The 27,004-nt window shown below is 37.9% G+C and overlaps 2 protein-coding genes across 6 annotated transcripts in view; both read right to left on the reverse strand.

Annotated features, from left to right (window-relative positions):
• Nucleotides 1–1,803: 1,803 nt before the first annotated feature.
• On the reverse strand, nt 1,804–13,907 carry LOC120297295 (protein zyg-11 homolog B-like). 5 transcript variants are annotated; one of them, XM_039319753.1, is made up of 14 exons: nt 13,245–13,560; nt 11,108–11,273; nt 9,348–10,102; nt 8,484–8,624; nt 8,131–8,307; nt 7,487–7,551; nt 6,218–6,317; nt 6,087–6,140; nt 5,814–5,975; nt 5,678–5,725; nt 4,680–4,877; nt 4,539–4,600; nt 3,507–3,604; nt 1,804–2,575 (listed from the first exon to the last, which is right to left on the reverse strand). In XM_039319753.1, exons 1-14 carry the CDS (start codon nt 13,245–13,247, stop codon nt 2,382–2,384), a joined length of 2,223 nt encoding a protein of 740 aa, XP_039175687.1. In that variant the 5' UTR covers nt 13,248–13,560; the 3' UTR covers nt 1,804–2,381. The 5 variants fall into 5 exon arrangements, 4 of the variants coding, with proteins under 4 accessions (XP_039175687.1, XP_039175684.1, XP_039175685.1 ...); XM_039319750.1 differs by having other exon boundaries at nt 11,108–11,269; nt 13,179–13,404; XM_039319751.1 differs by having other exon boundaries at nt 13,179–13,397.
• Nucleotides 13,908–16,450: 2,543 nt separating this feature from the next.
• Nucleotides 16,451–27,004, reverse strand: part of LOC120297338 (protein zyg-11 homolog B) — a 31,127-nt gene continuing 20,573 nt past the window's right edge. Inside the window, exons 6-14 of the mRNA XM_039319858.1 lie at nt 23,907–23,971; nt 22,965–23,064; nt 22,810–22,860; nt 20,825–20,986; nt 20,333–20,380; nt 19,646–19,843; nt 19,506–19,558; nt 18,492–18,589; nt 16,451–17,670 (exon numbers count right to left, since the gene is read on the reverse strand). Coding sequence (XP_039175792.1) covers nt 17,507–17,670; nt 18,492–18,589; nt 19,506–19,558; nt 19,646–19,843; nt 20,333–20,380; nt 20,825–20,986; nt 22,810–22,860; nt 22,965–23,064; nt 23,907–23,971 — 939 coding nt within the window. The 3' untranslated portion in view covers nt 16,451–17,506. The remainder of the gene's footprint in view (nt 17,671–18,491; nt 18,590–19,505; nt 19,559–19,645; nt 19,844–20,332; nt 20,381–20,824; nt 20,987–22,809; nt 22,861–22,964; nt 23,065–23,906; nt 23,972–27,004) is intronic.

The raw sequence follows: 27,004 nt of genomic DNA on the forward strand, positions 1-27,004 counted from the left end.
ATGTAACAAAAGTCGCCTTGTGGCCAGATGAATAATTTAAGTTGTACTGGTACTAAGGTGGAAATATTTAAAAAGGGGTTGGATAAATTTATAGAGAACTGGTCTATTGATGGCTATTAATTTTGAGATGGAAGTGAGCTGAGAATCTCTCCAAATACCAGTTGCAGGGAATAGCAGCCGGAGAGGGGTATGTCTCAACCTCCTGCTTGTAATGGCCACAAAAGTATCTCCCTGGCCTCTGTGAGGAGCACAATGCTGGACTAAAATAGGCCTTAGTAAGATCTGGCATGGCTATTTTTATTTGTAGAGCTTATTAATCAAACATGTTTGGGCTGCCAAATTAGAAAAGGGGGTTCAGGAAGAAATCTACTAGTTACAAAATATGGAGATTAATGAAATAAAAAATAAAATAGAGCGGGGCTGGGTCAACTAAGACAGCTAAATATATCATATTAGGGATCCCAGGTTTAATGTACCAAGTAGGCAGGTGTGTAGGATGTGAGCTGTCACTGAAATCTAATTTGCTTAGACAGGTATTTCTCAACCTTGGCAATTTTAGAACGCATGTTAAAAGTCACTGGGGAAGTTTGTTAAAGGGTCAGTCAGGAACAGGAAGATTTCCCTTCTTAGAGAACGTTAAAAGAAGAGCCACCACTTTGCCTTTTTTTTTTTTCTGTCACAGGAGAAAATCCTCCTGCCATCTCAGAAGTCTGGAATTTGTGATCCAGGAAATAAGTGCAAGTAGCAGAAGCTAGAGATAAAATAGAATGACTTATTTTTTTTGGGGGGGGAATGATCTGAGTGACAATGCTTTTATTATCTGTTGTCCTATTTTGTTCTAGCTACATATTTTCCTCTTCTCTGTCCCTGGCTGGAGGAACAACCAATGAGTAAAAGCCCAGCAGATTTCAATTATTTCCTTTCCTTTCTCTTTTTGACTTCATCTCCTGTATAGTTCTTTATCCTTTATATTGATAATGATCCTTGCATTGATTAACCATTCAGCCCCTCATTCTCAAAGATTTTATATCCAGCACACACATTCCCAACCCTTTCATTTAGCTACAGAAGAGAAAGGGGGAGGGGGATTTGCTCCTAAATAAACCAGCAGAGAAGGGCATTCTTTGAAAGAAAATAGATGGAGTTTGCCTAGGAGTTGTGAGAACATCCAGGAATGTTGTAGGTACAGGATCTAGAGATCTTTCTGAGACCAGGGGACAAAATCCATAAATTCTTGTGCTTACATTTGCAAATACATCCCATTCTGTTCTATGCTGATCTTTAATTGGAATAAGCTTTGACTGACTGTTAATATAAAAAGTCAAAATATTAGACTACACTGTCTTTTCCCTTTCCATTAATGAGTTATGGTCAACTTAACTGTTCATAAAATGCACTCTTATTTTAGCACACACCCTTCTAGAGTGCATGAGATAGTTTAACATGATTTTTCTTCATAAATTTTCCCTTACCCCATTTTTCCTCAGATATATTGCTTTAACTGTACTAGAACTTCCCGTAAGATAAATTCAGCATCTAATATATTTTCTTCTCACAACAATTAATCCAAGCCACCCAACTTTGGGAGAACGTAAATGTTACATCCAATGACAATAATAACAGCAAAAATAAAACTCATTTCTACATGGTTAGCTACCATATAATGAATTTGACCTTATTGAAGCTTTATTTTGCATTATGACCAACTTTCTTGAAGACAGAAACATGCTGTCAGTTTGAAATACCATCATTGACAAATATCTTTTTTTAGATAAAACCTAAAAAGTATCTTGAAAGATTTTCCCCACTCATAGAAAAATAGTTTGTATATCCAGAAAAAAAATGCAGTAACAAAGTGATTTATGTTACATCATGGCAAACATATATGTACAATAGACTAAAGCCAGAATCTCTTCTTTGGTCGTGCACAACAGTGTATCATTGTGGCTTGTGACTGACCCCATTGTTGGCTGCAGACTCATTGTTTTAGTAGAAACAAACCCACATTTCCTTATCCAGAACTTGCCAGTCAGTCAGTAATATTAAGCTGTTCTTATTTTGTCTCAGCAATCAGTGAACAATATCAATTCTACTACTTAGGGAGAATGGACAATAAAACGAAGAGATTCTAGCAAGAAAAAAACTTTATTTCAAAGCCTCCATTTGCAGAGCCTTGGACTTCCCAATTACCTTTATAAAAACTGGCATCTTTCTTCAAAGCTTGCATGTTAAACTACTAAGCAATTTGTCAATATACATATCATACGTTAGTTACAGAAGACTTGAAAAAGATACAAGGGCCATCTTGATAAAAACAAAAATTGTGAAATGGATCACCAGTACAGCCGTCAACACTATATGGCAGAGGTAAAGATATGACCTCATTTATCAGTCTGAATTGCTTGTAGCTCTTTTAGATGTTTAGGCTTCCCATAATACTTTATATGAGTTTCCACATAACTTAATACCTCAGTTATTAGATACCGGACATCAGGATCACTCTGTTCATTGTCTTTGATATTATATAAGTGCTGTAATCCATTCTCTTCTATTAACATTGCACAGTACTTGGCAGCTAAGAAGAAATAAGACTGCTAATTAGTACCTTCAACATAAACAGGACAGTATTAAAATATGAGTGTTAGAGGTTTTGTCAAAAAGATAGCATGCTGCAACATGATCAACTTTGTTTTCAGTATCACTAAAACTGCAAATCATGCTGATTTACAATTCCACTCAAGATTCAGACATAAGACAGTGATTTGGAAATATGTCAGGTTCATATACTTCTTCCCCCATTGCTCATAAGAACTCTAATTTTTCACTTGTATGTAGGCTGCCCAACTTCCAAATGATTTTGGGCAGCTTCACGAAGTTCAAAGAAAGAACATTCTATTGAAAAAAAGCCATCTACGGGGTGGGGGGCATATTATATTTCTATATCAATTCCTCAAGTTAAAAGGAGCTCTCCCAAAACTTTCTGAGCCAAGGTTTAGATCTCCAGATAATGCCATTTCAAAAGGTATATGCAGTGACAGAGGAGATTCTTTTCCTAGGTGACGCGGCTTAATTGATAGTATTTTAAGCAAGCTGAGCCTATTGGAGTGCAGAGGATGCCTGAAGACTATGGGAGGGGCAATTCCCCAAATAGCCACCTCTAAACCAGTGTTTCTCAACCTTGACAATTTTAAGGCATGTGGACTTCAACTCCCAGAATTCCATAGCCAGCAATGCTGGCTGTGGAATTCTGGGAGTTGAAATCCACATGCCTTAAAATTGTCAAGGTTGAGAAACACTGCAGTCTAAACCATGTAGCTTTGTATGTGACAATCAGCACCTTGAATTACAATCAGAAGCTGATTGGCAACTCATGTAGCAGGATTGTTAAATTTGGCATTATTGTAATTATGAATTGATGCAACAGTTCCACCTTCAGTTTAAAAAGTTAAATAAATATCAAGCTTTTTTAAAAATGGAAGTTTTAATGCTTATTGAAGAATACCTACGGGTTTTGCAACAGACATGCAGAATAGCCCACGCAGCCCAGATCTGTACTCCAGGTAATGCAAAGCAGTCAAGAAGCGGGTAAAATGGCTTGAGGGACCTGAGAATTAAAAGAATATTTTGCAAACTTATCGGTCATAAAAAAATAAGCATATGTTAATAAGTGATTTTGTGCTATCAGGTGCTTGTATTCTGGCAAATTCTTAAATCATGAAGTCAATGAAGCCACAATACAACATTTGCATTTCTAAGATACCTTGTGATTACCTATTAGTGCAATATGCTGATAGTGGCAGACACAATCCTGAATTAGTACAGTTAATGGCAGGAGTTGTACAAATGCTTAACTCATTAAATCAGCAATAGGAAAAATATAAAATACTGAGCCGATGTAGTAATGTTAATGGAGGAAAAAAGAACAAAGTCAGTTCCTCCTTTGCACCATAGGGACCCCAAGGGGAGAGAATTTTTAAAAATGGCTCATAACAACATCCTCTTCTCTTCTGACACCTTGTATTTCTGAACTGTATATAAGTAGTATGCTGCTACCCAAGTTAATGCTAACCTGAGTTTACCAACCAGCTTCTAAGAGGAAATCTTGGTTAACACTAAAGTTGGCACAGAAAGCGGAGAAAGAGGAAACATTTGTACTAAAGAATTAAGGGCACTTGCAGGCTTATTTCTAATGAGTTGAACGTAAGCAATAATCTCCAGCACTTAGACTGCACTTGGCTTTATAAATGTACACAAATGTGATCTTTAATTCAATCTGGTAAAATTCTACGATGTCCATAAGTGTGAGATCAATAATTACACATATGAATTAAAGATTTCTGTTTTACATCTTGTTCTCAGTGTATCTGATTTCCATTGTTTTAATTAGGTTTAATTAACAGATTGTTTTAAAAATCATGTGGGGTGGGAAGCTTGCATATGCCAGGAAAGGTATCCACTGGCACATGAGCAGGCAGCATGCAGAGATGCAAGCAGTTAAGTACAGAATTGTTCAAGATTTATTTTAACAGACACTATACCTATAGGCAGGCAATGCTACCATCTTGCATTCCGGTGTTGGCCACTTCAAAAGGGTTGAATGCTGTAACAGAGAATACAAGTTTGAATACTTCGGTCAACCTTGAAAATGTTCAAGAGTTATAGTACTGAATGCACTATACCAGCTTTTCAATAAGGGATCTTCTCAGTTTTTGACTCAATGTCCAGGCTTGTTCACCTCTAGATAGCAAATTGGCCGTAATCCCAGCTGCGAAATAGCTGACTTCTGTCTCAGCACTGTTCAGAAGTTCACTGACACGATCCACGAAGTCCTTCTGCATTAGCCTGGGATGCAGCTCTCTCACCTCGGCCACGTTGTTCTTATTAGGATAGGAAAAAAACACAACTTTGAAAGCAAGACCTCAAGGAACTGATACTTACCTATATAGATAGTCCTTGTTTAGTGATCCCCATCTCAGTCATTAAGTGAAGCGGTCACTAAACGAAACCCTGACTGTGCTTATGATCTTACTTTAGCTTTCATTAATTTTCAGACTTGCAAAGATTATAAATGTGAGGACTGGGTGCAAATGGTTGCTGTATGAGGCAGTTACTACATGAGGACTATCTGTATTTTACCTTGATGGTGATGGGGATTAAAGGTGGAAGTAGATTTTGCAAAAGCTTAATACATCCATTCTACTCTTATTTTAGCAAATTTTGCTCCTAAAACTTGCATTGCTCAAAACTGCTATTTTTTCACTGGCTCATTTCAGGAAGGTTTGAGTACCGCAAGTTATATGGCTGGCTGTTCTGAATTAAAGCAAAGCTTTATGAACTTTGGAGGGCAAATGAAGGAAAACCTTATGGAAACATTTTGGGGGGATTTTTTCAGTTGGCATTCCTAACTTTTTGTCATGGCGGAACAGAGAAGGCAAGGAAGAATACTCATAAAAAGATCTATTTACACCAATGTTTCTCAACCTTGACAATTTTAAGGCATGTGGACTTCAACTCCCAGAATTCCACAGCCAGCATTGCTAGCTGTGGAATTCTGGGAGTTGAAGTCCACATGCCTTAAAATTGTCAAGGTTGAGAAACAGATTTACACCTTAAAAAATAAAACTCATGCTAATTTTATGAAATTATTTTTGTATGCCACATCTGATTTTAATCTTACCAGCAGGCCAAGAGCTTTGTGTTGTATAGATGAATCAGAAGAAAAAATCTGCAAAGAAAAAAATTAATAACTAAATGTATGTTGTGCTCTATCATCTTATATACTGTTCTATCAGAGCAATAACTACCCTGTTTACCTCTAAAACATCCAAGAAAAGTTCCAGTCCTTTATTGTCCATAAAGTGTGCACACATAGTTGGAGCTTCATCTGTGAGATTCCAAAGTGCACGAAGTGTAAAATGGAAAGTTGTATCTAATTCAGTCTGATTTGTTTTTTGTTCAATTATTTCAAGCAGTTTCTATAAAGGAAAAGGATAGCACTACAAATAGTACAATATAAAAATATGGAAAGTACAAATCCCTTGTCCCCTTAACTCAACTATTATACAGGGGACACAGAGAGGACTCACCCCAACAACAATGTAGAATTCTGCAGAAAGTTGTGCTGCTTGCTCATCTGAAAGCTAAAAACAAACCAGACTTTTAAAGGAATACATTAGAGACCTAATGAAAATACTGGATTAAAAGTAAAGCCACATACCTTAAGTGCCAAGATAGAGATTACATTAACAGCAATTCTTTCTATATGTTGATTTTCCTGATTACAAAGCCATTGAACAACAAATTTGGCAGCCACAAACCTACAATTTAAAAACATTTTATTTTTTCATCACATCCCACAGTTGTTAAGCAACTATTTATCTACAAACAAAAATCTATTTTCTATTCTATTTAGAAGTGTAAAACTCTTTTGTTATAGTTGTTTGAGGTGAGGTGACTTATAAATCTAGTTAATAAAATCCTAAATAAATAAATAAGTCAAAAACTACATTTTCTAAGAATTATGTATAACCCAGGAATATGATATGCATAACACCTAGTCCTGGTAGGTATTTGTATTTTAAATTGTGCTGAATTAGGTTCAAAATAGGCTTTACTTTTTATCTCTTAGGCATATTTAGCAATGTCTTCTTATCTAATATGTTCTGCTAAGAATTAACTTTAGAGGTTCAGTTCAAAGCAATTATCCCTGAATCAGATAGTTGATTTGGATTCAATCAGCAAATTGAACACTTGTAAATCAATCTAACAATTTTGTAGCCTTTTGCATAGAATATTTTTTCAGAACATATTAAATTAATGATCTGATGCACAGAAGTTTTACTATTTATAGATGCCAACAATTAGAATGTATGCATACAAAATTTAACCCCTGAACAACAGTTCCTCTATGTTAAGGGACTTTTAAACATTTGTCTAGAATGAATAATTATAGAAAAGATACATGAGCAATGCATTACTGGCACAGTATTTGTTTCAATCTGCCATCTATGGACTAAGACAGATCTGATTATAAATGCAACGCTAGGCATGTATAAATTGCTTTTCTATGTGGCACTCCACACATGTGGAAATTAGGCCTCATAAATATGCCAACCACTTAGTTCAGATTCTTAGTATTCCAATGATACATATTCAGAGGGTCAATTTTTGGTGAGATGTCACACAAAATCCCACAAAACATGGTTTTATTTTACTGGCATCACATTTGAATTGAATTTAAATTGAAATGGAATTAGCATTAGAACAGATCGTTAGTCTTTTCATTAGGAAGAGAAATTAATAAACAAAGAATATACAGGCTTGAAAAAGTAGAGATCTGAATTTTAATTTAGTAATGGGATATACAGTATGTAGGAAGATAGCTTAATGGTATGGCATAAAAAGGAAAACCTCTTTCATCCAGATTAAGGCTTCACTTTCAGTTGACCATTTGTACTGTGAAACATTCAAACAGAATGTCACTCGCCTATTAAATGGAACATCTTGGAGGATCCTGACACTAGATAACGAAAGAAGGCAATTCTTCTGCAGCTGTGTGAAAAAAAAAAAAGGGAGTTCAATATTATGAAAATGTGATATTCAGAACTTGAATTATTAGTTGTTCATAAAATGGTCAATTAAGAAGTCTATGCTTTTAGTGCTTTGAATCTTAAAGGAAAGGGAATTATTAGTAAATAAAAATTAATTAATGCTTTTGAATGGCATATCAAACAACTTTTACAAATCCAGCTCTGCAGAAGCAGTGGGTAGGCCACAGAATCCTATGCAGCATATACCGATGAATGAAAAGCACAAGCAAAGGCTTTACATTTTTCTCCCAGTGAAAGAAGAGATCAATGTAAGTGAAAAAAAAATCCAATGTATTTCCACTGTCTCTGACAATGAAATAGGACCTCTAGAGGTCTGTTTTTTCCTCACAGCAAAGGAATTCAAAATCAGCTGCTCCAAGAACGTAGGAAGAGTGATTTGTGCCAATTTGGGTGCGTGTTTTACAGGGTATCTTACTCTATATTAGGGGTCTTCAAACTTGGCCCTTTTATGACTTGTGGACTTCAACTCCCAGAATTCATAAAAGGGCCAAGTCTGAAGAACCCTGCTCTATATCCTTACCTGCCGTTGTTCAGGAAAAGTTTCCATGGCTTTAAGGAGCAGCTGAATCACACTGGAGAGCAGACGAACAGGCACGCCTGCTGCTAGGCCTTGCCTAGTTAAATTAAGGACACAGGCACTAGCTGTCAACTGTACTGCCAAATCCAAAGGGTGATTTCTCATCCCAATAATCACAAGCTACAAGATGAAAAGATACAGCAATGAGAACTTTAATACACTATATAGTTTGGTACAAAAAAAATTGAAGGACACGAGCCCATTTGTATCTTTAAATTTTAAATAATGGTATTTATTGAATATGGTCACACTTCAACATTTGGCAAGCAATTATTTCTTTCAAATTAAAGTCTTACCTTTAAAATTTCAGGCTTTGTAATTTTCATAAAACAGGTTTGTGTAAAAAGATGAAAGAAGGCCTCCTTCACAAATGCTGGCCTTTCATTGTAGCGTTTCAGAGCTTCTAAAATCTGCATTTCATTTTCTCCCCCTGATACCTTTCAACATATGAAGATTTCATTCCTTTAGTATAATTCCGATCATGATAAATTTAGTAGTTAACATGAGTCTTGCAACAATAAAGTTGGAAGGCAAACACCCAATCCTAAATAATACTTTAAGCCACAAAATCACTTTTGTCACTTTTCTCCCTTCCACACGAGGTTGAAAATAGTTAAGCTGTACTGAGTTATGAGTTAATCAGCAAGGCTGATCAAGGAACAGACTTTAGACTGATGTACAGGTTATAAGATATACAGTATATTACTTTCCCACCAAATGTATGGCTTACTTAGCTACTACTTTTATTAAAAGTGAACCTAGATCAGCCTGTTCCATTTTGGAGGAACTTCAGGGATTGCCCAGTGTTTGTATAATGACATTAAAATCAACCTTCAGGTTTTATTAATATTAAATCAGATCTTTTTTCAATTGAAGGAAAATAATTTTTCAGCTAGCAACAGACTTATCTGTTGGTTTGAGAATAGGCAAAAGTCATACATCTTTTGTAGAAATACAAGAAGGCTATTAGTTATTTGGTTATTTTCTTTAAACCTTTTTTTTTAAATAATATAACCATTTTCAAGAAAGAAACTTTACTAATATCAATGTTATTAGCTCTATGCTACAAATAAATTAACTAGAACTAAGGTTTTCAAATCATAAAGTCTTCTGGATTATCAATTATCACTCTAGCTGCAGTGCATTTCAGTTGTCCCAACCTTCATGCTTCCCTGTCCTGAAAGGAACTCTGTGAATCCAGCTTCTGTACCTAACAAACCTATAAATTGCATTTTCGGCCGCTGCCTGACAAACGCTTCTACGGCTTCATCAGTAATAGATTTGTTCCCTGAAATGTCCAATGATACAAGATTAGGCAGAATGTCTTTTTGCCTTAGCAAACAAAAGGCAATCTCGGATCCAGAATGCTGATCCTCTGAGATATCAAGATGAACCAGATATTTTAGTCCTCTTATTATATCTAAGACTTTTGTGGTAGGCATTTTCAAACATTTCAAACTGTACATAGTTAGAGATTTCAGACGATTCCTGCAGGCAAGGAGCGCAGATATGTTTGTAACGGAGGTGTTGGATATATCCAAGTTTTCTAATCTTGGTAGGGTAGCAACGTCTGCTAGATGTTCATCCCTGAACAACACATTTGTAACACTCAAAGAACGAAGATTGGGGAATTGACTAAAGCATCTTTCATATGAACTTGTAGGAAAAAGAATTAATGAGTCCAAGACAAGACACTGGAGGTTGTTCTGGATCCATTTACTGCTTCCCAATCCACTCACGACATCTGCAATGGTAACAGTTTCATTCATTCCTGCCGCATCAAGCTGTACTAGCTTATGATGGCAGAAGGCTTTCTTGAAGGACTGGGCTGAGATTTTTGCTTTGCGGATACAAGCTTGCTTCAAACGAATTTGGTTTCCTTGGAAAATGCCCACTGTACCATCATTTAACAACTCTGGTAGTAAAGGGGAAAAAAAAAGATATACATCAGACCAAGTAAAGTTCTGGAATCAGTCCAACTGTTTCCTATTTGCATATTAATGATAAAAAATTCCACAAGTTAGAACAGAACAATAACTTTATTGTCACTTTGAATATACACTAATCAGCATACATAAAATGAAATTTCGTTGCATATAGCTCTCAAAGGGTCACCACCTCCAATATACAGTACATAAATATGACAAAAACAAATAAATACAGAATTATGCGTATAGCCACATATATTATATGACACAGAGAAACAACACAGTCTAGTTTGGATTATGTATACATGTGCATGGCGAGAAAAACGAATCTTGCGAGTTTACCAGGCGGATGGCATAGGGAACAAAGCTATTAGCGAATCGGATAGTCCTGCTAGAAATACTTCGAAACCTCCTCCCAGAGGGGAGCCACAGAAACAGACCGTGAAGTGGGTGTGTGGAGTCTCTAACAATGCTTTGAGCTCTAAGCACATAGCGCTTACAAGCAGCATCAAGTTAAACTTGACTCCTGATAATGCATATATGTCACTTCCTTGGCAGAAGTAGTTCATTACTTGACTTTCTTCCAGAATGTTTTTTGCAACTTCGCAGGTTAGCCAAGAGCACTGAAATTCCCAAGTGGCTACCCATCCAAGCACTAACTACAACCAAACATATTCAGTTTACAAAATGAGCCAAGGTTAGCTAAGAACTGCCAGCTGGTAAAACTCTATTAATAAAAGATACCTGTATTTTAAACGTACTGCAAGCTAACCTCAAGTAATCCTCAAGTTATGATGAAAATTGGTACTGAATTGCCATTGTTAAGCAATGCATAACTATATGCGCTGCTGAATCATAGACTATTTTCCTAAATCCTTCAGAGCCCCAAAATATGAAGTAAACAGAATTAAGAGTTCTAATTTATGAGCAATCCCATATTCAGAATCCTGCTTGGTTAACATTTTGTCTCTTCTGGCCCAGAAATTTCTTACCTTGATATGCCATTATTTGCAGCAATCGGTCAGCTACTTCTTGTGGAAGCCTTTCGGATTCTTTCAAGCACAGTGACCCATCTGGCCTTTCTGTACAGAATTTTGCCAGATCAGCAACCAAGACATTCAAGCAGATGTCAACTAAAGAATACGGAGAAGCTTCTGCCTGCCATACATAAAATAAATCATGACATCAAACAGAAAATAATTCTCCAAGGACTGATCACACTGCCAGGTTATGTTTATATTACTCTAAGGCAAGATCTCCAAATAGACATAATATAGATATGAACTATCCAGCTTCAACAGGAGCATATGCCCAGAGGTAGTCTTTGTTTAATGACCACTCATTCAGCAACTGCTTAAAGTTATTGTCAGCACTGAAGGAGGACTTAGGAATTGACCTTGTAGTTGTATCCATTGCAACTTTTACTGTCAGCTTGTGACAAGCAAGGTCAACGGGAAGCTGGCAGGTCACAAAAGGCAATCATATGACTGCAGAATACTATGTGACCATGCAGATTTTGCCTGTTGTTGACAGTTGGGACTACTGGAACTACCATCATAAGTTGGTACAATCATGTGACATCACACTTTATGACTGCATCACTTAGTGACAAAGTTCCTTGTCCCAATTTCCATCAGTAAGCAAGGACTACTTGTAATTTGTTTGTCTTTATACCAGTGTATCTGATATAGTGTCTCTTGACCCAGTTTATTTGTACATTTATTCATTATATTTGTAAACTGCCCAGCTGTGGTTTGAAACTCAAAATATTTCTGCTAAAAGAGCTTATATGAAATATTAGTAGAATCTGAAGATTCTGTCAGTTTAAAAAGCTAGTGAAAACTTAATAAAAATAAACTGTTCCAAAGTATAACCAAATCAGTATAGTATCATGACTCAAATACCATCTGGAAGAGCTGTTTTGGGCAACACAATTATGTGTTATTTCATTACCTTTTCTGCATATCTTTTAGGCAGAAGTTTTAAATTCTCAACAGAGGGTTCAATTGAGTCTCTTATACAGTTCAAGCCCCAAAAGCTTTAGTTTCACTTATTTGTGTTGCCAAACTATGTAAAATGCTCTTATCACCACTATAAACATTATTTATGTTTATGTTTAAAGATCCTCACTGAACCACAGCCCATTTTAGACCACTCAAGACTGAGTGGCTGTGGGGGTTTGAATTGCCTGGATCTGCAGATATTCCATCTTTGACCTCCCCCCTTCAAGGTTGCTATGCAACCTGGGGCTTTTCCTGAAGTCACAATCCTGGATAAAGGCCTTTGTCCAACTCCGTTTTGTGCCTCAGTTGCGCCTGTTCCTACATCAAGAGGCCCTAGTCACCTTGTGCCTTGACTGCTGCAATACTCTCTGTACATGGATCTGCCCTTAAAAATCACCTGGCTTTGAAGACCTGGCTTTTCTCCCAGGCCTTTGGCAAGGCAGAGGCTCTTGCTTCCTTGTGCTTGATAACTTTTATCTTTATGTTTTATTGAAATTTGTTTTATTATTGTGAGCCACCCAGAGTTGTCCAGTGACCGGAAGCATACAAGTTTAGTACATTATTATTAATACAGAAGTAGTAAGGTGCTATTGATACAGATCTTAACCCAATATTGCCAGCAAAAAGCAGGAAGCAAAAGCAGAAGTTTCTTATGATTGCTACCTTTAGGTAGCTCCTTTACCTTAAAACCTTAAGACTACCCCTTAAGACACTATGACTCAAGCCCTACATTGCTGCAATGCCACTGATAAACAAGGCTGAGCAAAGGCAACGTCCTAAAACGCTTCTTGCCTCCAGGAAATTCTATAAAGAATTTGATAAAGAAAAACTCAAGCCTATATGTTAAAGATCTGAGGCCCCTGCCCGCCGCTCCTCTGCCCGGCAACCGATTGCCGGGCATCTCCTGCTCCGAGGAAGAGATTCTTTCGTCCTCGGAGCAGCTTCGCCCCTCGACAGCCACCCTTCTTGGCTTCTCTTGGCTTTTTCTAAACGCGCTCTCTCTTATCCCGTCCCTCTCGTTTCTCGCTCGGACTCTAGAACCGCCTCCCGCCCCGTTCACCTGCACAGCCGGACAATTTCCACAAATAACGAGCGGGGCTCGTTGTCGGAGCTGCAGGAAGCGCACCATTGCAAAGAAGCGGCATCCACTTTCCCCAAACCGGAAAGCGGGGAAGAAAAAAAAACAATAACAATCGGAAGCGGCCTGAGAAGAACAATCTTTAGCCGCCAAAATTAAGGCGCAGGCGTCTGTTCGGTGTACGTAGGCGATGGAAAGGATGTCTCGCTGACCAGTGAGCGGAATCGAGTGTCGAGCAATGGATGAACGAGATCGGTCCCGCAGAAAGCCGGAAAGGGCGCGATTTTTTTCGTCGAAGGTGTTGTACGTGGTGTTGTATATGCTTTTTTGTTGTATTGCTGAAGTGGGTTTAGGCTGAGCGGAAATCGATATCTTTCTTGGTTAGAATTACTTCGGGTGGGTTTTTTTTTTTAGATGCAGGAACGGTTTTAATAGGTTATCTGCACGTAGCGAATAGTTGTCTGGATTCAGGGAATAAAGCAGAGTTAGTCCTAATTTAAAGGAGAGATTATCAGAAATACTAGGATCTAGGATAGAAGAAGTAGTCAAAACATTGCTGAATAAAGCAAGAAAACTGAATGGACGTGTCTATGTAAAGTCTTCAAGAATTGAGTTTGCAACAACTGTACCAAATTAATAATAATAATAAAGTTGGAAGGGACCTTGGAGTTCATCTAGTCCAACCCCCTGCTCAGGCAGGAAACCCTATACCATTTCAGACAAATGGCTGTCCAGTCTCTTCTTAAAAACTTCCGGTGTTGGAGCATTCACCGCTTCTGGAGGCAGGTTCTTCCACTGGCTAATTGTTCTAACTATCAGAAAGTTTCTCCTTAGTTCTAGGTTGCTTTTCTCCTTGATTAGTTTCCATCCATTGCTTCTCGTCCTGCCTTCAGGCGCCTTGGAGAATAGCTTGACTCCCTCTTCTTTGTGGCAGCACCTGAGATATTGGAACACGGCTATCATGTCCCCCCTCGTCCTTCTCTTCGTTAAACTAGACCTACCCAATTCCAGCAATTGTAGTTAATCAAGATTATATGGGAGACCACCAGGAAGTTCCAAAGTATAAAATTAGACTAGGAAGTTGAAAAACATCTTGGAGGGAGGTAATGCCAACACACTTCCATTTTATTATCAGGTAATTGGATATGTCCAAAGATCACCAGGAGGGAAACTAAACTTGAAGAAGAGGTTCTACTAGTTTGCGAAAAACTAGTTTTCCAGGTGTGCACAATTCCCTGAAACTTGAAGTACTACAGGGCTAGATTACATTAAGATGTGGCTGGCTACTTTGTGGTTCAGTTGTTTTGTGCCAAGGAATATATGCATTTTCTGTTAAAAAAAAAAAGCATACTGGTTTCATTTTTTACACATATTGAGACTGGGAAGCTGTGTTGCTTAATCCAAATTTCTGTGATGGCCAATTTAAAATTAAGTGAAATTGAAACAGGATTTTATCACTTCAGTTTCTTCTAGCACATTCCTGAACATGCCAATTTAGGAGTCCTGTTGTATACTATCATATCTATTTATAATATAATATTTACGGCCTAAACCAAGAATTTGATGTTGCATTTAGAAAAGTGTGGACATGATATATCATTTTGACATTCCTTCAAGTTCAGATGTAGCTTGAATTCTCCAAAGGAAATCAGTTTTTTTTTTCAAAAAAAAATTAATAAACATGTTGGGGTACAGATGATTATCACTATACCATTTGCTTTTTAAAATTCTAATTAAAATGGCTCCACTTGGCCATTTTTATTTTCCTTCAGTGAGTCTGTGAATATCATTTTGAAGATGGGATAATGATGAAAATTAAAGTACCATACCTGACAATACTTAGCAGTGGTTTGAATTTGAGAAGACACCTCACTAAGAACTCTTTCAAAATCTTGTGCCCATTCTATCCAAATTCTTGGAGCCCTATCATAATCATTGCTATATAGTGGTAATATATAAAGTTCAGAAATGCTAAGGTAAGATCTCTCTAGGGTCAAAGTCACTTTCTGGTGATTCCATAGACATGACCATCTTGTTTTCTTGGCAACAATATGAAAGGGGTTTAACCTTATCATTCCATAGATTTTTTTAAAAATTCCTAATCTAGACTACAAATCTAGGATTTCTTGATGGTATCAAATCTGAGTACTAGCTATACATGATTCCGTTAACTTTTCAAGAACAACCAAGATTAGTTAGCTGCTATTGCTAAATAACTTTATATAAGATTTCAAGACGAGTATTTTTAGTAGTTCAAAGTATTGTGTTTGGGTAAAGATAAATGAATGATTTTAAAAAAATAAAGCTTAATTATTCCTGGAAAATCATTCAGTTACATGAGTTTTCAGAAATATAGCTAGTAAACATACCATATTTGAGATTAAAATCAGAATGAAATAAATGAGATTTAATATGAATACATTGTGTAGTTAGGGTTTTTTCTTTTTTAAGAGTTTTTTATCCCAGAAATATGGGGTACATAGATTTATGAATGGAAAAATCTGGACCCACATTTCAGACAGGGCAAATTATACAAATAAAGATTTGTTGGAAAGCATTCTTTGTTTTTTATGTCATTTATCAAAAAAATTAGGATCATAGCTATAATGTTAATAATTTGCACATATACACATATAAACCTATCTCAGAAGTTAGATTTCTTTTATTCTGTGGGGCTTTCTCTCAAATAACTGAAGTTCAAGATTGTAGCTTTAAGATACAATTTTATGCAAATGAGTCTTTCACTGAACTTCAGACTTATTTCTGAAAATCATATACATTAAATCACACAATTTATTTATTTATTTATTTATGAGACTTATATACCGCTTTAAGTGCAAGCACTCTCTAAGCGGTGTACACCAGTAAGCAATGTATATATATATTTACATTGCCCCCAACAATCTGGGTCATTTTACCTACCCCGGAAGGATGGAAGGCTGAGTCAACCTTGAGCCGGTGAGATTTGAACCGCTGACCTGCTGAACACAGTCATCTAAAGTGGCCTGCAGTACTGCACTCTAATTGCTGCGCCACCTCGGCTCTTAGCTTCTCATAGATAGAAAACTAATGTCATTTCTCTTGTAACCAGGTTAGCTCCTTCTATGATATAGTGTTCGCCATTGTGCAGCTTCCACACCTTGACTAGGTAAGCCTGAGCCAAACCATGGTTTGCTGACATCTATTTCAGAATGGACTTTGTGTTGCTATTTTCACCTTATTCCATTAAGCATCAACACATATGCATTATTGAGTTTTTAATCATGGAATGTTTTATGTAAAATTTTTTTAATATACCACACAAGAATGTAATTTACACCAGATTTTACATAAAATGTTGGGTGAAATTTTGTATGGCATTGCTTTCCACATAAAGCTCACTGCACAAATACTGACATGGTATTTATGAGAAAGAACAAAGCTATTAACAGTCTGTCATAAATAAGGTGATTAGATGTACAATCCCATAAATTGAGCAAGTTTCCCCCAGCAATTCTTTTGGTAGAAAATTTTAGTTTTCTCTACTTTTTTTTTTTCCAAATTTACACTTAGTTACAAGTGTAGCAACATAATATATATTCTTACTTTTTTTGTAATTATAATTCAATCTTTCCCTTCCTACATTTCTTCCTCCATGGAGATTTTCCTCAAAGTATATTACAGAACATCAAAAAAAAAAAAAAAAACCCATGATTTGAAACTCAGATGTTTCTGCTAAAGAGTTTATATGAAATATTACGGTAGTAGAAATTGAAGAATCCGTGAGTTTAAAAGGTCCATAGAAGAACAATTATCCCTGGTCACCTTACTCATAACCTGTTGAGTTCTAATGTGTAAATATGACAGTATCTTGAGCTGTATAGTGCTGACATTACAAGCACAGGTTTTTGTTTTTTTTCCAAATACTGAATCAGTGGATAGTTCTATTAAAACACAACTATTTTGAAGGGATGAAGCAAGCAGAAACAATTTTCTGATGAACTCACACAGTCTACAGGTTTAATTTTGAATGCACATTTGAATGGCACAATTTCCACTTTTCCACAGCCAGAGGTGATACTGGTAGATATTACCAGTTACGATTTTTTTTCTAGATCCTCTTGACAATCCCTTAATGCTGAAGGCTGTTAAAGATAACATGTACTAGCCCTGCTTCCATATCAACTGGCAAAAAAATAATGGTGATAACTTTTATCAACATTATTCCAACCAGGGACATTTCAGTAAGGGATTATGAGAGGATAATTTGCACACCTATTCTCTGTTACATGTTTTCATTCAATTTGGCTTATTTTCAATTGGTTTTTTTTTTAATAAGGAGGTGGCCGTCCATGTCGCAAAATATGTTTTTCTAAGCTATCTAAAATGGAGACAGCAATTCGCTGAACATCTGGATCAGTCTGGCTGTTTTCCTTGATGTTAAACAAATGATGCAATCCACCTTCTTCAATTAACATACTGCAGTATCTGGCAGCTGAAATGAAGAAAAGAGAAAGATTCAATAAAATCAAGATTCTAGAATTTCACTCTCTGTTTCCATCAATTTTCACATATAACTTTTACATATTTAAATTCTGGTTAAGCTGCCTATGGGTTTAGCAAAATTATTTTGTGAAATGTAATTGTCACAAGGCATCCTCTCTGCTATGCTATTTGCTTTTTGAAGAGATGATAGACATAAGATTACATGGTATGTACATATAAGTATTTCTACATCCCAAGACTTTAAAGACTTTATTGAAGGAATAAATCCAACAAAAAGCAAAGCCAGACGGCTCAGTCAGTTCTTTTGCCTATCGTGCATTGCACATGCATCACAGTAGCATCATATAGGAAGGTATCAAAAAAAGGCAATGGAGGCAGGATAGAGATTGCCATTGTGGGCAAGCAAATTTTATATTGATAGTGGTTTCTGTTTACCCAAAAAGGATGGAGAGCACTTCAGTTGAAGAAGAGGATAACAAATATCTTGTGAGATTTATTAGACAGAGACTGTCATTTATCAGTTGAACAAAGACCAAGCTAGATCTGTTCCAAGTTCAAAATGCCATCCATTGCATCATCATTGGCTGCTAAAATCCAAAACACTTACCATTTACCTCCTCATATTGCTTGCCTTTTAACTGTGACAGAATTGCTACAAGATGATTTTCATTCCCCATGTCCCCAAAATTTATTTCAAATCTGTGATGCTAGATATCACAAGAATTATCTGGTGCCTACTAATTACTCTATGTTGAAATAATTGCTTAATATAAAAAGGCCTTTTAGTTTGTTTGTTTGGTCAATACATACGATTTTTGCTGCAAACATGCTGCATAGCCCATACAGCCCAGAGCTGCACCCCAGGAGTCATGAAGCAACCAAGCAAGGGGAAAAAGGGGTTGAATGACCTATTCATGAAGAGAGAAAAAAGGAAAAGGCCATCATTTTGAGGCTTTGATTGTGAGTATAGCATTTACACACATACCCACACACTTTTTTTTTTGTCCTTTCAAATCACTGATTCCTGGATACTACATGGTCAAGTCCATGCTGCTCCGTTGCATCATTTTCAGAAGTGATTTGTCATTGCTTCCTTCCTAGAGATAGTAGTATACAGCTGAAACACCAGTATAAAAGGTATCATTACATTGCTACTCTTCATTAGTGGAATCACAAGCGATTCCTAGCAGGAAACCATGATATTCGGCAAATGTACAGGTTTTCTGCCTGATAGGAGGTGTGGGGAAGTAGGTAAAAGTCATCTGAATTTTTCATAATTGGGAGAGGTTTTGATAGAAAGTGATAATTAGACAGTAGAAGCGCAACACCCATAAATGCCACCCAGACCATGGGAAACAACTGCTTGTTTATTCATATCAAATCTGCCATCTCAAAGCTTCAGCCTGTTTTAGCACTGGTGTCAATAGACTTAATTCTAAACATGCATGAAAATACATCTTTTGGATCAGTTTTAATTCAAAAACTTCCGTTTTTTCTCTTAGCAACAGTACTACTGCCTTCAGTAGCTTTAAAATGGAGAATATATCAGTGTTAAGTCCACTGAGCACATTAGAATATGGCAGAAAGCAACCGAATGCATGTATACTAAGAATATCTCACTGAATTCAATGGATTTATTCATTAATACATATGCAGGATTATAACCTGAAATGTCTTTCAACTATATCTTGGAAAATCAAAAATATGATTTTATCATGTCAGGCAAACTATACATACTTCTGGAAAAAGTAATCTTATGTGCAGCAAACTAAGTCTACCTTCTATTAATCTTTTTTGAAGGGTTTATGTCAAATCCGTAGTTACCTGTATGCCACCATTTCACATTCTGGTGTAGGCCAATTCAAAATGGCAGAATGCTGTAAAACAAAGAAAGAGCTGTTATTGTAAATGTTTACAAAGCAACCCAGAGAAAAGGAGGAAATATTTTTCAGTCACATCTATACCAGTTCTTCAAGGAGTGAGGCTCTCTGGTTGCGACTTAATGTCCAGTCTTGTTCTCCTCGGGATATTAAATGAGCAATAATCCCAGCTGCGAAGTAACTGACCTCCACCTCAACACTGTGCAACAACTTGCTAATGTGGTCTATGAAGTCTTCCCACATTAGCTCAGAATGGAGTTCTTTAACCTCTGCAATATTGTTCTAAGTAAAAAAAAAAAAAGAGGAATTTCAATACAAACAGTTCTAACCAATTCAGCTGCTTGTCCAGATGTTTCTGAAAAAACTATTGCTGTGGACATGGCTTTTGACTTTCTGTCCTACTTTGTAGAACAATTTTCTTAACGTATTAGTTATTAGATTGGACACGCTGATTGAATTCCAATCTATTGTATTTTGAGGATGATGGCTTGAAGAAGCTGCCTTGATACTGCTGGAAATAGGATGCTAGTCTATATTAATCTGTTGATTGAGTCAACAGAGTTGTGTTCTAATGTTAATCCCTTAAGCTGAAACAAATAGAGATTGTGAAGGATCAGGGTTGGTCTGACTGGACCCAAAGTTAATAGAATGGAATTAAAAATAATGTATTCCAAGTACAGTAGTGAAGAATGTTAGAGGGAGCAAGAAAGAATAGGGAAAACAAACATTTCCTACATCCAGGTTAAAAAGTTACTATTCCTTTCATCTTACCAAAAGGCCAAGAACTTTCTGTTGGATAGATGACTCTGAAGGAAAAGACTGGAAATTAAAAGAATAGACAACCATTAGTAAATGAGAACATTTTGCTAACATTGGATTAACAAGCAGATCACATGAGACATCTCAGAAAGCTTAGAGAAGTCTACAAAATTAAATAATTATTTTGGCAGTACAGGATCAACTTTCAGTCACTGCTATCCAAAACAGGAGGGATTGAGTCAGAGGAAGTACACTAAAGGACTTTTAATGCTTTCAACAAGAGGCAGATGACATGGTTTTATGAGTTGCAGTGAGAGAAGAGAGAAGATTTTTATGGCCAATCTTAGTTAATTGGTTTGAGGACTGCAGGATTTGAAAGTAAGCCTATCACAAGTATGCAGCAGGACTTCAAAATTACAAAGTTCATTATTTCCATAAGGAAATTGAAGTAAGCAGATACAATAATAGCTATACAGATGTTGACGTGTATGTTTCAGTTCCCACCTCCAAAACTTTCATGAAGAGTTCCAGCCCTTGATTTTCAATAAAGTGCCGACACGTGGTTGGAGACTCATCAGTGAGATTCCAAAGTGCACTCAGCGTAAACTTAAGAGTAGTGTCCACTACATTCTGATTTGTTTTTTGCTTCACAATTTGAAGAAGTTGCTGGAGGGGGGGAAAGGAATAAAGCAATTGATATTGTGAAGTTACTCTTTTCAAATCTCAGATTTTAATGGCATAAATGGGAACAGACACATTTCTTTAAATCCACTTCTATCATAGTCTAAAATAGTGTTTTTAAAATTTGGCAAATTTAAATCATGTGGACTTTAACCTAATGCTGGCTGGAGAATTCTGGGAGTCCACCACACATCTTAAAGTTGCCAGTTTAAAAAATACTGGTGTAAAAAAGAAAAAGGTTCCCTTCCCTTCATTTTTCAAGCAAAAGATACTTGCAGCTGTGCAATATCTATATCAAACGAGGTCCAGGCAAAAGAAGAACATTGTGGCTTCAAAATCTAAGGGATTGGTTTGGACAAAACTCAGCAGCACTTTTTCGTGCGGCTGCTGATAAAAACAGGATCGCCAACGTCCGATAACGGATATGGCACAAGAAGAAGAAGATATATTGCCATAAGATTTCTCCCAATATCATTTTTTCCCCAACAGACTTTCTGCTGGTATCAAAGTCTAGCACAGTGGTGGCGAACCTATGGCACGTGTGTCAGAGGCGGCACTCGGAGCCCTCTCTGTGGGCACATGTGCCGTTGCACCAGCCTTGCCTCCTCCCGTGACCCCCTCCTCACCAGCAGCCCCCCTGGAGGAGAGTCACCCCTGAGTGTGGCCCACACAGAGCAGCGCAGTCAAGGACATGGCAGCCATGCAGCGTAGACAGTTGATGCTGCGGGGCGTGGGCAGAGGGCATGGCTGCAATGGTGCTGCTGGACTGCCTGAGCGATCTGCGGCGGGCCCTGGAGGTGGTGAGTGGCCCTGCCAGCAGGTAGGATGGGGGTGGGGCAGGGGGTGGAGTGGGGGCGGAGCCAGTTTTTGGGCACTTGGTCTCTAAAAGGTTTGCCATCACTGGTCTAGCATGTATGCTTGAATGACAATATCTCGACAAAAAGATGTAGAGAAAAAAACTCCAGTTTTATTTATTAAAGTTATAATAGGAAAAATTCAAATGAGTGCAGGCTATATAGTTCCAAAAGAAAATGATAGAGAAGGGAGTGGAAAAATTTAAAAATTAGACTGCATCTTATGATCAGAAAGCACTCTTCTCAAGCATATATTTTCTTTGGCCCTAAAATTAAATCACTCTCAACTTTATATATAATTAGGCAATGTCTGTTACAGTCACATGTAGTATGAACAAGGAACATCACTAAAGTATTGTAAATTGCCCAGGCAGCTTTGGTTATTTATTTAAAATAAATAAATAAAAATCTCCAACAAAAAGGACCATTTCTGACTTGCTAAGATAACAAAGAACGAGTTTTTATCAATTCTACTGTCATAGTGAGCTTTGAAAATTTTTGAAACATCATCAAATGCTTTGCATATCAAGTACACAGCTGAGATACCATACACCTGTGATGCACTACTCAGGATGGCTGTGTAACAGCATGAGATAAAAAAAACATAAAATTAAATGGATTTCTTTCCTCCCTTGAATTTGAGCAGTAACAGGACACATTAATGCTTCAATATTTGTGGAAAACGGGGCACGATAGTTGTGTATGTCAAAGTAACCAGATTTTTTTTTTTTAAAAAAAAAGAAACAACCTTCAACAAGAAGATATTGAACATTCCCACTTAACAGTGGAAACAGGCTGGTTTTGTTTATTTACAGAATGTATAAGCTGTATAAAGAACTTATAACGGTTCATGCAACATCCCATCCCAAATCAAATAAACCACATTCTTGTATATTATATCAAACTCAGTCAATATTAGCATTTCAGTCATGTCAAATCATTCTAATTGCTTACCCTGACAATGAAGAGCTCTGCCCCAAGCTGAGCTGTTTGTTCTGTTGAAAGCTTTAAGTAACAAACAAACAAACAGAGAAAACAAACACAGAGAAATGTCAGACTGCTGTTGGTAGGAAATTAAGGCTAAAATGGTAACGCTTCAAATCCCACACCTTTGCAGCGAGAATGGAAATAATAGCCACTGCCATCCTCTGCATGTTTTGATCTTCATGATTACATAGCCATTGCATGACAAGTTTAGCTGCTTCAAACCTGGAAAAAAAAACAGGCAAAAACTTAACAAATCTTAGGAATGGGCTAATAAGACCTCCAGCTCAGCTCAGAGGAATACAGCAATGTACAACAGAACTATAATAAAACCTACAGCTGGCATCGGCTACTTATAGAGAGCAAAACAACTTCTAAGTTTAAGAATGATCGGCCGCTTTGGGCCAGTAATGTGTCTTTCTGTCTGTCCATTTTTATTTTCAAGATCTAGATTTTAATGCTGGTCAGAGACTGCTATAGATGCCAATTCACCACTGGCGGAGGGTTCCAGGATGAACTTTCTCTATCCTGCAACACACATACTCTCAGAGCATAGTTTATGAAAAAGATTGTATTAGGTCCAAGCAATAGCAAACTGCAGTCACTGAAGCACAGCTAGAGGTTATTCAATGTCTAGAACTATTAGAGAACATATGCAGCCCCTTCTGGTTTCCAAGTCTTTTTTCACAATGTTCATAGGTTCCTTTGCAAATTATCAGATTATTTATTTACCTGGTTTTAGGACTATGGTTAGCATCTTCCTTGAATATGCAACATTTAAAAATGATAAATGAATAAATTACCAACTTCTGTCTTAATATATGTTTAGAAAAATATTGGTATTTTAGATAGGTTTGGTAGCTGGGTGGGTGGATGGATGGATGAATAGATGGATGCATGGACGGTCGGACAGACAGACACAGACAGAAAATCCATCTATCCATTAGCTATGAATAAGGACAATAATTTAAAATTATTCAAGTAGTGAGATAGAGTGATCACCTACATTTAGATAGCAATCTTACATTCCTTTCCCTTTTCTTCATAATTTGGAAAATAAAACAAACCTGTTAAATGGAACATCCTGAAGTATCCTGTCACTGCACAATGATAAAAGGCAGTTCTTTTGCAGCTGTAAGATGGGGAAAAAAAACACAATAAAAATATTTCATATCCAGGACAGGATTTTATTTCTCCCAAATGAATCTTGTAGCATATTGATAACTTGTGATTTCCTTTAATGAGCCGATATTATCATTTATGAACATTGTTATTTTTAAATGAAACTGATCAAAAAGGAACAATAAAAATGTGCATATGTATTCATAAATATGAGTCTCTTATTTGTATTTTCTACACCAGCGTTCTACACCTTCTTATAAATATACAGCTGTAGCAACATATATTGTGATATCTACAAATAAGATGCACTGTATAGGGTAAAAGAGTGTTTCAAGGAACAAAGCATTAAAATATCCTTAACAGAAGGAAAAGAAAAGATTAGGTTTCCGTCATAGGGTAAATTGAATTCATTTTAGAGTTAAAAAATCGATCCCAATCTAGGTTCTTTATGTAAGATATAGTAAACTTAATCTACCTGCAGCTACTGCAGTCTCTTCTAAGTATTCACCAAAAGAATGATCTTGAAAATCCTACTAATTTTTATTGCCCACAACTTGCCATCTCATTTGACTCTGGACAAAGAGTAGTTTAAACCATAGCTTATTAGCCCTTTTATTTCTACAAACCATACAGTACATCGAATTGGCCAAAGTTTAGGGTTTGGACGAAATTTAACTTTGTGGTTAATGTTAAAGAGAAGTTTCTGACTTATTAATGTCCATGATGAAGAATAAAGAGAGAATATGTGAATCTAGAGGAACAGTGGATAGTTAAGCATTACAAAAGAAAAGAATGCACAAAATGTAGGTGGAAGTTCTACTTCAAGGTTCTCTTAGAGCCTTCAATGATCAGATTTATCAAAAATTGGCAGGCCAGCCTCATGCCATTTTGGGACAGGACACACATGAAAAACTAATGGTTGCCCTATGTAAGTTTAACACAGTTTTTAAAAAACATCAAAAATGCCTACCCATCTTCCTATTAAAAACCTGTTGGGAATTGAAAGCCTTCCCTATGTTTATAAGTTCTGTATGCTTCCCTCTAAAAAATGTGAAGTGAGATTCCAAGTCATCAAAAGGTTGTCTATTTCTGGTGTGGTACACACTTTGCAAAATTTAGAGTAATCTCTGTTGAATGCTAATTTTTTAAAATGCTTCCTGTTTTAGGATACGTGCAATGTTAACAGAACTGCAAATCCATCCGTCATGGGGGGGGGCGCTTTGGTGCTCTTTGAGCTTGGTTGTTTTCTTACAGACATTTCATTACACAAACTAGGTAACATCCTCATTCATGAAGTTACTTAGTTTAGGTAATGAAAAGTCTGCAAGAAACCTGTTGCGTCCTTGGCGGGAAAGCAGACACGAGAAGCAGCTGGAGTTCTCAGTTTCTTTTATTCAGCGTTCAGCTTACAGGAAGATGGCTTCAGCCTCGCCCAAACGCCTCGCAGCCTCTTATATAGGCAACTCCCGGGTAAATGGGTTACTTTTCCCGCGCCAGCACCCGCGCATGCGCACGGCGCTGGCGACAGCCTGTCTGGTCCCGGGCAGCTTTGCACCTGCCCGGGACTGCCTGCAAACGCCCGAGCCGTTTGCAAAGGCTCGGGACATAACACCCCTTTCCCCCGGGCTAAAACTACTACCAACATACAACATTTATTTTATATAACATTTTGCTCCCCAGTGCTCCCACTGTTTACTGGCCTTTGCCTTGCCAGCAATGTTATGTAGTCTTCTAGGTACTTGGGAGATTTCTTTGCTCTCTGTGACCTTCTTAGCTCTGGGTTACTGGCATAATTCCCCTGACTGGAGGGAGGCGTGAGCCTTTTCTCTCTATTGTGCCCTGGTGTCTTCCAAGGACTGTGCCCCAATGCCTGGCCTGCTCGCTTGCCCACCGGGCTCGTCAGGCCAGGGCTTCTGTTGCTTTGTGACCTGGTTGACCTGCCTAGCTGTAGACCCTCAGGCCCCTTGAAGTGATAGCCGCTGCTGGGCGTCTCTGTAGGACCTCCTAGGTCAGTCCAAGACCTGTCAGGAGGCTGTCCATTCCCTGAACCCCATTCTGTGTTCGGGCTCGTGTGGGTTTCTGTACTTTCCCAAAACTCAGGTGTTCCCTGATTTGTGCTAGGGGTTGTTGTAGTCGGGACTTGGTTCCTCGACTAGCTCTGTGTATGTTTGACCCCCTGTAGGATTTGGGGTAAGGTCAGGCCAACCTTGGGATTGTGTGCCAGCTCTCTTGCGGGGAATGATTTGTTGGGATGCCCCCGGGTATCCTCCGTGACTGGAGTGCTGTGTGACGTATGTGGAAAGTGAGTATGCCCCCGGGGTGACTCCCTGGCTGGAGTAGGCGTGAGTGCCTGTTGTGTGGGTAAGCTCCATGACTTCCTTTTCGGAGCAATTGCGGAATCTTGGGACGAGCCGTTTGTGGCTCCCTCAGTGGAGATGGGCAGTAGCTCTTGCCCTTCCCTTTGCTCCAAAGGGTCCCCCTCCCCCCCTGGAAAAGACCCAGGAGTCTCAGCAGAAAAGTCTCGCCTAGAGCGAAGTTGGTCGATGTGCCGACGTAGGACACGACCGTTGTCCAGGGCAACCTCGTAGGAGAGAGGACCTGTGATCCTGGACACAGAAGCGGGGACCCATGTATGACCAGGCCCGTAATTGCGAGCCCAAACCGGGGCACCCACAAGTAGTTGTCTAGGTGCCCTAGGATGTGAGGTAGATGAAGGCAGTCTGTCCGGATGCAACCGGTCAAGTCTAGTAGTAAGTTGGCGCCCCCAACGAAGTTCAGCTGGACTTCTCCCTGTAGAAGTGGACGGTGTGGTGCGATAAGAAAGGAGAAAGTCAGCCAACCTGTGATGCCAGTCCCCGTAGGTGAGTCTCTTCAAGGCGTCCTTTGCGATGCGCACCATGCGTTCAGCCATACCGTTGGTGGACGGGTGAAAAGGCGCAGACGTGGCATGACGAATCAGGTTTGCCTGTAAGAAAGCTTGGAATTCGGAGGAGGTGAATTGAGGGCCGTTGTCGGACACAATGACATCTGGCAGCCCGTGTGC

This window comes from Crotalus tigris, unplaced genomic scaffold, assembly GCF_016545835.1.
Source record: "Crotalus tigris isolate CLP2741 ecotype Arizona unplaced genomic scaffold, ASM1654583v1 scf7180000023617.9722795, whole genome shotgun sequence".
NCBI classification, from domain to species: domain Eukaryota; kingdom Metazoa; phylum Chordata; class Lepidosauria; order Squamata; family Viperidae; genus Crotalus; species Crotalus tigris.

Coding starts and splice junctions, on each gene's coding strand:
- LOC120297295 (XM_039319750.1), bottom strand. CDS start 13,263: ATGCCGCTTCTTTGCAATGGTGCGCTTCCTGCAGCTCCGACAACGAGC. Junction 7,552..8,130: donor CTTTTCCTGAACAACGGCAG/GTAAGGATATAG, acceptor TTTTTCACACAG/CTGCAGAAGAATTGCCTTCT. Junction 4,601..4,679: donor GATCCCTTATTGAAAAGCTG/GTATAGTGCATT, acceptor TCTCTGTTACAG/CATTCAACCCTTTTGAAGTG.